This window comes from Corylus avellana, chromosome 10 (genome assembly GCF_965113065.1).
Source record: "Corylus avellana chromosome 10, dhCorAvel1.hap1.2, whole genome shotgun sequence".
Classification (NCBI taxonomy): Eukaryota; Viridiplantae; Streptophyta; class Magnoliopsida; order Fagales; family Betulaceae; genus Corylus; species Corylus avellana.
This window is the reverse complement of record NC_142499.1, coordinates 21897086-21908787: the sequence shown is the minus strand read 5'-3', so window position 1 is coordinate 21908787 and position 11702 is coordinate 21897086. Positions and strand designations below refer to the sequence as shown.

General features: G+C 36.2%; 3 protein-coding genes across 3 annotated transcripts; 2 read left to right on the top strand and 1 right to left on the bottom strand.

The window, feature by feature from the left end:
• Nucleotides 1–226: 226 nt before the first annotated feature.
• On the top strand, nt 227–718 carry LOC148583514 (uncharacterized). Its single transcript, XM_088511446.1, has one exon. It carries the CDS (start codon nt 227–229, stop codon nt 716–718), a length of 492 nt encoding a protein of 163 aa, XP_088367572.1.
• Nucleotides 719–2191: 1473 nt separating this feature from the next.
• LOC132161962 (histone-lysine N-methyltransferase ATXR3-like protein) lies at nt 2192–6030 on the bottom strand. The gene is made up of 5 exons (XM_059572189.2): nt 5109–6030; nt 4411–4608; nt 3532–3814; nt 2883–3045; nt 2192–2556 (listed from the first exon to the last, which is right to left on the bottom strand). The coding sequence occupies exons 1-5, from the start codon at nt 5812–5814 to the stop codon at nt 2395–2397; spliced, it is 1512 nt and encodes a 503-aa protein (XP_059428172.2). The 5' UTR covers nt 5815–6030; the 3' UTR covers nt 2192–2394.
• A 2555-nt stretch (nt 6031–8585) lies between these two features.
• Nucleotides 8586–11466, top strand: LOC132161589 (gamma-interferon-responsive lysosomal thiol protein). The gene is made up of 5 exons (XM_059571743.2): nt 8586–8997; nt 9612–9677; nt 10396–10533; nt 10854–10946; nt 11072–11466. The coding sequence occupies exons 1-5, from the start codon at nt 8734–8736 to the stop codon at nt 11252–11254; spliced, it is 744 nt and encodes a 247-aa protein (XP_059427726.2). The 5' UTR covers nt 8586–8733; the 3' UTR covers nt 11255–11466.
• Nucleotides 11467–11702: the final 236 nt, after the last annotated feature.

Genomic DNA, 11702 nt, shown 5'->3' with positions numbered 1-11702 from the left:
AAGGAGCATTAGTTAACCCTAAGGGCGTAACTAAGAACTCGTAATGGCCCTCATAAGTTCGAAAGGCTGTTTTAGGTATATACTCAAGTCTGACCCTAATCTGGTGATAACCAGATCTGAGATCCAGTTTAGAAAAAATCTGAGCACCGTGGAGTTCATCCAACAATTCATCCACAACTGGGGTGCCGAACCCTCCACTGGGGTTGACCGACATCCTATCAGGTGGATGGCTCCAACAGTGGGCTGGGTGAAGGCAAACTGGGACGCGGGTCTTGACAGCTCACAAGGTCGCACTGGTTTTGGGGCAGTTGTTCGTGATTCCAATGGAGTTCTGGTTGCAGCAAGATGTTCCTTTCATTCTGGGCTGCTTGATCCTTCGGCAGCGGAACTAACAGCGGCACTACTGGCAGTTAAATTTTGTAAAGATTTGGGCTTCACACGAGTTCAGTTCGAGGGGGATGCAAAAGTGGTAATTGATGCCATTAACTCTGGGGGTCCCGATCGCAGCAGGCTGGGTCATGTGATAGAGGATATACGGGTTGAAGCTAGAGCTTTCTCTTCCTGGCAGTTCACATTCGTGAAAAGGGGGGGAAATAGCGCAGCACATGTCTTGTCAAAAAATGCAGCTCAATTTGCTTTGGATCATTTATGGTGTACTGAATTACCTGATTGTATCAGGGATCTCGTTTTGTTAGAGCAGTTTGCTCTGGCCATTTGATGATTCAATAAAAGGTCCACTACTATTTTCAAAAAAAAAAAAAAAAAAAAACAATTCATCCACAACCAGAATAGGAAACTTGTCCTTAGCAGTAGCCTTATTTAAAGCACAATAGTCCATGCACATGCGCCAACTATCATTTGCCTTTTGTACCAATAAAACAGGGGAAGAGAATGGAGATTGACTACGTCTGATTGCTCCTGACTCCAACAAGTCTTGAACAATCTTCCCAATTTCCCCGTTTTGGTAATGAGGGTACCGGTATGGCCTAACACATATCGGTTGAGTATCCTTCTTTAAGACTATCTGATGGTCATGAGATCTCACTGGCGGCAAACCTTTTGGTTCGTCAAACACTGCACTAAACTCTTTTAACAATGCAGCAAAAACTGTATTCACTTCCAGTTTGGGAGAAGAATTGGTAGAGGGCATCAATTGTAATACTAATCCTTTTTGCTTATCATTAGGCAATCTAGAAAAAAGTATTACTATCTTCCAAAGAAGATTCAGTAGGATTTAGGCCCTTCCAAATAACTCTTAGAGATAAAAGAGAACTCCATAGTTAACTTAGCAAAATCCCAAACTATAAGGCCAAGGCAACTCAACCAATAAATTCCCAAAATCATATCACAACCTCCTCATGGTAAAATATAAAAATCAGCAATGATAGTAGTACCTTGCAACTTCACGGATAGAGTTGTGCAGTAACCCTCTGCATGCTCCATTTGGCCATTACCACTTTGATAGCTAATCTCACATCTTTTTGAATCCTCAACTGGATTTTGGAGGTGACAGTAGGGTCTAAGAAATTGTATACTTGATCTCTTTTGTTGAAACTCCGATAGACTTCAATTGTTGTTGGTGAACGGTTGTAATTTACCTAATTAAATTTTCTTTTAAAAAAAAAAAAAATTGAAAAAAAGAGGTGGCGAGCCATCTCTAGCCATTTTGGGGATGGCCGAATCACCCCCAAAGCTGCTAGGGTGGCTTGGCCACCCTCGTTTGGCCTGGGGTGGTTTTGCCCCAAGGGCCAACCTTAAAATTGTTTTGGCGGCTGGCCCTTAGGGGTGGTTTTTGCCGCCACCAATTTGCAAGATTGGGGTGACCGAACCAAGGAAATGAAGAGTTGCGCAACCGACTTATTAGAACAACTTAAAATGTGAAACCTACCTACCTAAAACAAGTGAGCCCGTAACTCACCTTTATTACGATAGCCAAATTTCTATATTATTTGATTAGCTTTTAAAAGATCACATTTTGGGGGATGAAACTAAGAAGTTTTTTTTTTTTTTCTGTTTTCAGACAAAATATACTAAATATATCTCCAGGGAATAAAACATCAGAAAACTGTGTCATGTTCTTACTGTTAAAATCACATTTCAGAAATCAAAATTTTAAAATATATGTATTTTCAAACAAGACCAAGATTTTTCAAACATTTTACATCTGATTTTGCCATCCTCCCATCCCATGTGAACAAAAGAATAGCCTTGAATTTGAATCAGAACAATCCGAGTGCCCTACATGAAGTACATCGAACACTTCCATTTTGAATATACAAACGTTTCAGTTTTACAGCAGAAAGATCATGCATAAGTTGCAACATGAAAGGAAGGGAAGGTAGAACTATGAAATCTCCTGATGCTATTTTGAACTCGACCTTACAAACATTTCTTCTACTCAGCTCTCTTCCTTGCCTCCCTCCTTGCTTTCCTTCTTGCTTGCCTTGCAGTAACATCAGCCTCGACTTTCTCCATTATGGAATTAAAACCCGGAATTGTCTTCTCCAATTTGCTGTAAACTCGGGTGGTAAGGTAGCTGAAAAGATTAAACAACCTCTGCAAGAAAAGAACCCATAGAAGGTTATATAGATTATACAGGCACATGCTTTAATTAGCTCCATATCTTTTAGATAGAGCACTCTAAAGGAGAGGATTCAGGCAAATTCAAAACAGTTTAGCAACAATATGCAAATCTCGAGCAATCTAAAACAACCAATCAAAAACCATAAGTAGGAAGCAACTCTCACCCTTGACTACAATCAATTTAATTAATGACCAAGAACTTTATTTTAAGCTTTGCTATTTTAAAGTTTAACATAACCATAGAGCTCAGGCAGGCTAAAAGAACTAATCAAAAACCTGAAGTAGGAAACAAGTCTCACCTTGACGTCCGTATTCCAATGATTGATGTACGGAGGACCCGTTGTGAATGTACCAAGAGGTTCACGATACCACTCTCCACGATATGTTATCTGATCCATTGCTTGTTCTACGCTTAAAACCTCCCATGGCCTTAATCCAGGGATGATTTTGGCCAATTGGTATCTGCCAGATATACGCAAACAAAACATCAATTTGATGACTAGCTCTAGACATGCAATACTATTTCAAATGAACACCCGAGATAAGGAGGAACAAAATTAACAGCTAGACATGCAATACTATTTCAAATGAACACACGTGATAAGGAGGAACAAAATTAACAGAACACTGATCCTCCGCAATTGAAGGCATCCTTATGATCAAACAACTTATTTCCAATTCTTTTTACTATTTTTTCCTCCAAATAATTGGCTAATTATGACTTACATAAATCCCTAATTAAGAAAAGCAATAACCCCTATGTCTCCAACCTACCTCTCTTTCCTTTAAGTGAAAATAAGAAAATCCTATTCTAGCGGACGGAACGCGAGACATGCAATATAACCTCTTTTTTAGTTGCTTCCTCTGCGGATGGATATACTATCACTCTTACACCAGTTGGATGTAGAAGAGACAAGAAAATGTGAAATATCAACTGCATAGACATACCTAAGTTCTTTCGGTATGTATTTGTTTGGCATGTGGTCCTCACCCAAAAGTGAGGTCAGTTCAGAACCACTAGCCCAAAGGAATAGGGCATGACTAGGAATCTTAACCCCTGGCCAAACACCGCCATTAGCTTCGAGTACTGCTAGATCACGTCTTTTACTCTCTATAGCCTCTTCTTGGAGCTGCTTATAGGTTTTCTTCTCATGTCCCTTGAGAGGAACCCAAGGAGGAATACCTTTTTGTAGTTTGTGTAGAAAAGCTGTTGCAGCAGCACCGAGTCTAACTGAAGATCACCAAATAGTAAGCTAACAATCCATATGCAACAGTATAAAGCTGTAAATTACACATAATCAATGGAAGCATCTTTCAGGGTTGGCCATTCCAAATAACTTTTCATGGCCTATTTCGGTGTCACAACTAAAGAAGTCATAGGTAGTTAAATGTTCTATGTAATTTCACATGATTAGCCTTTTTCTCAACCTCCAAAATTTCTCCATTCAACCTCACAGGAAAAAGAAGGGGGTATATGAATTTTTCTTCTCATTATGACTCAACATTTACTAATCTCATCATGACATCTCCTAAGATAAATCGTAAAGTAACTCGAAGAAATCTGATGGATCTATTAATCGTGGTAGTTTAACCAAAAATAGTTGCTCTCTACAAATCACTTTCTTCCTTCCATGACCATTTGCTATTTCTGGAGATATAGTCTAAGCAAAGGAACAACTGGTCAAGATCATTGCCATTATCAAACATGGGCGCCATCTTTTCTTAATAAATTAGCAAACCATAAGATCATTTCCAGTATCACGTGGGCAGGAAACGACCCATTTCAAAGAGATAAATGAAAAAGAAAAAGTTGGAAGCTTAACAAACCTTCCCAAGTGGCAATTGCAGGTTCCAGGCCATAAACCATGTGTATTGGTGCCCATTCATCCATGTCGTCACCCCAAATGAAAGTGTCCTTATCAATAATCCCACCACCCCAAGCTGTTTTAAGCTGTATTAGCTCAGAAGGTCCCCTAGTTCGACCCATTCGATCCTTGTAGTACCATCCACCACTTCTCATGATAACTTCACCAACAACAACATAAATGAACAAAACATACAAAACAGGAAACCACCCAGAAACCAAAATCGTATGATAACAACATTCTAAGCAAAACTATCACATTTATGCACCAGATCGCCAATGTACATTTATATCATTATGATATAATAGCTTAGGGCCCATTTGGTGTAGCGGTTAATGAAAATGTGATTTTGAAAAAAGCAATTAAACTTTGGTAAGATCGGGTTTGACTTTTACACGTGAATTTATTCATGTTTTCAATCCATCATTCTTATAAAATCATTCCAGTTTTCGACTGATTTTGAAAAGCAATTTTAACCTGCCAATTTTTTATTTTATTTTTTATAAATAATGTAAATTCATTCATAGACCCTAATACAAAGAAAGTAGTACACAGGAATCCACGAAATACGAGACCAATTATGTTTTTTATTTATTTATGGATGAATACAAGACCAATTATGTTATGTTATATCAAATTATCAATAATATACGAACTTACAATCATAGTACCGCTCCTCGAGGCGTTTGTAGCCAATAGCCTGAGCAACATCGATGGGCCGGCCGGGAGGGTAGGGCCTCTGACGAAAACCCCAAAGCCCGAAGAAGAATTGCTTCGTAAAGTCCCAAAACTTGTCGTCTGACTCCTCCTTCGTCTTGATCGCCTTCCTCGGCATAGGCCTGCCGTCCAACCCCGGCACGTGCGGCAGCGCCTGCCACAGCTTCTTGTCCTCCTTGCGGTACGGCGTGTCGTTCTCCTTCAGCTCCAGCTCATTGATCTTATCGGCGATCTCCTCGGCCCGGGCCAGAAACTGCACCACCGGGCTGGCCTGGAACCGGGTCCAGAAGTCCTCGTTCTCTCTAATCTCCTCCGGGGTCGGGTTCTCCTTCTTCTCGACTAACGGGTCCTCGTTCAGGATCTTCTCCACCTCTGGGGTGTGTCGGTAATCGGGGAGGTTCTCGCATTCCCAGAAAAACTGGTCCAGCATTTGGCGGTACGGGCCGGGTTCGTCTGGGTTTGGGTCACCGGGTTTTTTGGGTTTGGGTTTTGCGTTTCTCCGGAAGGGGTTCGAGAGGCTTATTGCGGCGAAACTTGTGTGGGTTTTGGGCGAGAAAGAGTCGTGGAATGAGAGGAGGTTGATTGGTGCGATGGGGTTTGTGGGTTTGTTGAACCAGTGGTCGAAGGGGTTGAAGTTTATTGATGCCATTTGAGAGAGAGAGAGAGAGAGAGAGAGAGAGCTAGGGTTTTAGGAGATGTACAGAGAACCTAGGAAAATGAAGGAAGAGAGCTAGGGTTTTAGGAGATGCACAGAGAGCCTAGGAAAATGAAGGAGGGTTTAGAACTGAGAGACAGAAGGTTTAGAGAAATGGAGGAAGATAGATAGCGCCTAGCGGGTACTGAGCTTACTTGGTGAAGCACTGAAGCAGATGGATAGAGGATATGAGCGAAGACCGAAGATAGAGCTATTGGGCTTTATAGACCACAACCAATGCCTATTGGGCTAAGTCGAGAGGCTTTTCAAAACAATTATATTCCAACTTTTAGAAGGAAAATAAAAAATAAAAAGGGTAAAGTCCACATACCCGGATACCCCTCTCAAACTACCACCCAATTGACAATGTCCCCCCAAACTTTCAATTGTGACAATGTCCCCCCCAAACTACTAAAACATTGTCAATGTCCCCCCCAAGACTAGCCATAGGACAAAAATGCCCCTATAAATTTCTCAATAAGACAAAAATACCCCTGTAAAGTCAAAAAAAAAAATTGATTTTTTAAAAACGAAAAATTTTAATTGAAAGATAATATTTAAAAAAAAAAACAATTTTTTTTAAACAAAATTTTTTAATTTTTTTTTTAAACGGAAATTTTTATTCTTAAAAAAGACTAATTTTTTTATTTAGTTTTAAAAAACAAAAAATTTCATTTTATTAAACGAAAATTTTATTTTTTTAAACGTAAATTTTTATTTAAATAAAATTATAAAACAAAAATTTTTTTTTAAAAGAAAACGAAAATTTTCAATTTTTATAAAAAAAAAAAATCGAAATTTTTTTAATTTTTTTCTTATAAAATTGATTTTTTTAAAAAAAAAAAAAAAAAAAATTGGCCATCGTTTGGATTTTTTTTTCTTTTCTTTTTTGTTAGTTTTAGGTTTTTTCTAGAAGTTTTAGTTTTTTTTTTTTCTTTTCTTTTTTTAATTTTACTAAGGGTAATTTCGTCATTGGGGGGAACATTGACAATTTTTGGTAGTTTGAGGGGGACATTGTCACAATTGAAAGTTTGGGGGGGACATTGTCAATTGAGTGGTAGTTTGAGGGGGTTAAGTGGACTTTCCCCAAATAAAAACAATAAAAACAATAAAAAGAAGGAGAAAAAGATAATTTATAGATTTTGGTGAAAAAAAAAAATTATTACTTTGGCAACACTCGATCCCATATTAAAAAAAAGATGATTTATAGATTTTGATAAAAAAAAAATAATAATTACTTTTATAACGCTCCGAACCCACATTAAAAAAAAAAGAGTAATACATGTAAAGTAGGTGATTAATATAGATGAGCATATATTATGAATTGGTTTAAATTAGTAAATAAATTGAATTACACGAAACAACATCAAACGTGGCAACATTGTCTGCAAAATTTAATCTAATTTACTCTATTTTGGATGGTCCGTTGATTTTAAGAGTAATATTATTTAATGAAATGATATATAATTGATATGATTTGATTATGTGTTAATAAAAATCAGTCATTTAGATTAGTATTTGTAAAAAAAAAATTATTAATTTTTATTATCATGTCATTCCAATTATATGACACTTGTATAACAATCTATTAAATAAATTTATTCTTATTTTAAATAAATAACCGAAATTGATGCAACAAAGCATTTTTCTTCTTTTTTTTTTTCTTTTTTTTTAAATGGCTATTGTGGTGGTGGGGTGGCATTTCACACATCAAATCCCCCGTAATTTTAAAATAAATTATAGATTCTAAAGTTACAGAATTTATGATTGCTGGGACAGTTTCCGGTACGGTGGACTCAAAGGGAATCTAAGCCAATCCTTTCTTTCTCTGATGCTACCTGTCAAACCTACAAAAACTAGAGTACATGTTAAGAGGACGCATCGGGTGTGGTAGGTGGTTCCTCCTTCGATGCTTAAGTCAATATTTATAGGGACTCAGTATAGAGCTTAAAGTTGTGCCCCTGCATACCTCTGAAGTGAGGTCTTTTATAGTTGATTATACGAAGGTGGCTATGATGATCGGGCGGAAGATCCAGGATTTGAGCATAACGGCCGGTAGAGTTAATATTTGTGTCTCCTGTCATTATGATCGGTAAGAGGTCGTTATCTATATTGATCGGATTCCGAGAATGGCGCGTAACTGTCAAGAGTCTTTTATGAATAGATTGTAACCGTTCCAATGATCCTGCCATGTGTGAGCTATCCATACAGCCGAATCGTATCCTGATTATGACGGATGCACCTGGATATTAGGTGAGGGAGATTCGTTGCGACAGAGTAATTGATCCTTGGTCGACTGAAATTTTAACCCAAAATGCTTCTTTTTCACATATATGGATTTTTTTTTTTTTTTCAGAAAAATAAAAGACAGTTTTTAGTTAAAACCCTTCTACAATATAAAAATAAAAAAATCAAATTAAAATATACCAAATTCTTATCAATAACATTATATATATTTATAAGATTTTTCCGAGCCGTTCCATATAAAGAATGGCCTCAACTCCGTAATTTTAAAATCTACCGTTTTTTTTTTTTTTTTTTTTTTTGAGAATAAATCTAAAGTTAAAGTTGAAACCGTGGGAGATCGTTATCCTGACGTCAAATAGTTTGGTGCATCATTAACAGAGTGGAAAAGTCACTGAAAAAGCCAATAAATAAATAAAGGGTATTAAAGTCAATCAGAGAACAAAAGGTTTCATAAAGATAAAAGGAATAGATGTGACGGTCGGTCACTTGCCCACGTTAAAAGCTGCTCATAATTTTTACTAACTGCATCAAAACGCCACTCTACTCGCTCCACATTCAGTCGTTTTCGTTTACAAAGGGAGAGCACTCGAGCAGAGCGTCTCCGACGTACGTTGTCTGTGGACACAAATGGCTGCTTCTCGCCAACTATTCACCACTCTTGTTCTCGCAACTGTTTTGCTTTCCTTCACTACTCGCCCGGCAGCTTCTTCTCCTACCTCCGACAGCGTCACGGTGTCGCTCTACTACGAAACTCTCTGTCCCTATTGTGCCAATTTCATAGTCAACTATCTCCTCAAGATCTTTCAGAACGGGCTCATCTCCGTCGTCAATCTCAGGATGGTCCCCTGGGGCAACGCCTGGATCCAATCCAACGGCACCTTCGTTTGCCAGGTCACATCTTAGTCTTAATCTTCCTCATCATCATTATCTTGTCATGGGTTTGTTTTAGTTATAATTAATTCACTGGTAAAAAAAAAAAAAAAAAAAACAGTAGTGGGAAGTGAAATTTTAAGGTAAAACAAAATAACTATTGAATAATAATAATAATAATATAGTTTAATTTTATAAAAGAATTTTTTTATATATTCATTTTTTTTTTTTATTAATAATCATGCCATCACTAAAATAAAATCATTTTTTTTTTTCATTAATGATAACGTTAATGTGATTTTGGTACATGTGTAATGAGTGCACCACGAGCCCAATCAGAATGGCCTTAAATGTGTCGGGCCCGTTCGTGCCAGTATGGTGGTAGAATGATTTAACGGTTTGTTCTTCTGTACTGACGGATTAAATTTATAGGAGTTTTTTCATATGTGATAACCGAATTATTAGTAATTTAGACAATAAGTTATTAAAATAATTTGAATCCATAATTAGATGCCGATTTAATGATTTATGAAAAGAACAAGATGTTCGTATGTATATGTATGCACTTAAATTATATTTATTGTAACCAAAAAAAAGATTTAATTCAGTTAATTTTCATTTTTACCATATTGCAGCATGGATCAGATGAATGCTTGCTGAACACCATTGAAGCCTGCACCATTACTGTCTATCCTGATGTGGTAAGCCCTCCAATGCCTATTAAAAAAAAAAAAAAAATCAATTTTTAATACTTAAATAGGTTGAAGATATTCCTTTCTTAAAATTTACATTTGTTCTTAAAAATACATATAAAATTTACATGCCGGATCGGTTGAAGTACATGTGAATACATATAAAAACCACATGCTCTAAGCTAGATTTATCCTTAAAAAGAGAATCACATCTTCAATATTTAAATATGGTCATGAAAAATCACTAACCTTATACAGGTGCTAAGTTCTTTGTTTGCAAATCAAAGAAATGGAGTTGGAGTTGTCTTTTGTTTTATGTTCTCAAAACAAAAAATAGTAATAATAAACAACCCATAACATAAAACACTTAAAACTGATTTCATCTTTATCTTTTTCAAAAAAAAAAATCCTCAAAACACATTAACAAACATACTCATAGATTGCATTGGAAGAACATGTATAAAACATGTTACTCACCTAAATACATTTTTACTAAAGTTTACTTTTAAATTGGATAAAAGGAAATTTTTCTAACCCATTTTATTAAGCTGACATGTATAAAACATGTTGGAATTAAAAAAATAAAAAAAAATAAAAAAAAGTGAAAATTACATATTTTTAAGATAGATTTTTAGTTTAATAGACTTAATTAAAATAAATTTATTCTGACCCAATTTGACACAAAACTTTGCCTATATGTTTTGGTATTAATTTGAGTATAATGCAGGTTCGACATTTTAGATTTATCTACTGTGTTGAGCGTTTGGCGTTGAATGACAAGCATAGTGAATGGATCAATTGCTTTGAGAAGACAGGATTGGGTACCGTCCCCATCAATTGCTACAATAGTGGCTACGGCAACAAGGTTAGTTTCACTTGCAAATAGCATATTTGGTCCAAGGACAAAAATTTACAACCGTTGTTCGAATTGTTAGTAATTTGGATGGTAAATGTAAGAAGGTTTATATGAAGCTCACTTGTTCGAGCAAGTCTTCAGCAACTTGTTCTCTTACTTGAGCAAATGGACCCCATAAGAATATTCGTACATTTATTGTCCGGATTATTACATATAGCAAATTGTTGAGGATCCGAATTCTTGGTCCAATGTTGTGCGCCCTTCTTCATGATTTCTTGTGTTTTTTCATATGTTTCACACATATTCATATTCTGATATTGATATCACAGATTGAACAAAAATATGCTAGGGAAACTGCTCAGCTTAATCCACGCCATAGATTTGTACCATGGGTTGTTGTGAATAATCAAGCCCTCCAAGAGGTTGGTCTGTCGACAAAGTTTTGCTTTATATATATTTTGGACACATACCAATTTAATAAACTAAATTTCTTCAACCCAATTTCTTCCTCGTTACACTTTGCTTAACAATATTTTTCTTGGTGTAGGACTATGGAAATTTTATGACCTATATTTGCAAGGCTTACAAAGGCAAGTCTAAACCTGAGGCCTGCAAATCACTATCACCCAAGAGTGAGTCGACTGAGAAAGCAAATTTTGTCCATCCAGTCTGCTATGCAGATGAAGCACGAAATTTGACATCATTAACAGCAGCAGATAAGATCCCATGAAGATGGAGCTTTCAGTAGGGCTTTTCAAATGAATCCTATTTATAGGTCGGTTTGGTTGGTTTTCGGCCCTGATAATCATGCCCAGCCCACATGATTTGTACCCACTAAATTAATACCAAATAATTGATTCACAAAAATATCGAACTTGAGGGTATTTACTCGCCCACGTGCAATAATTGATTCAATAAGTACTTAATTACGGCTGCCATTAATACTAATGAATGAAAAATATTAGGTCAAATTTAAATTTTTTTTTTTTTTTTCGCATAACCAAATTTCCAAATTACATATAAATTTGTTCAAAAAATAAAAAGTATAAATCCATTAGAATTTGCTTTCTAACATTGATAAAAGTGCTCCAAAATTCACATTTTACACCCCCGGTATTTCTTCTGTTATGTGGCTCGATCTCCAGCCGATTTCTTAATAAATACTGTGGAACATATTT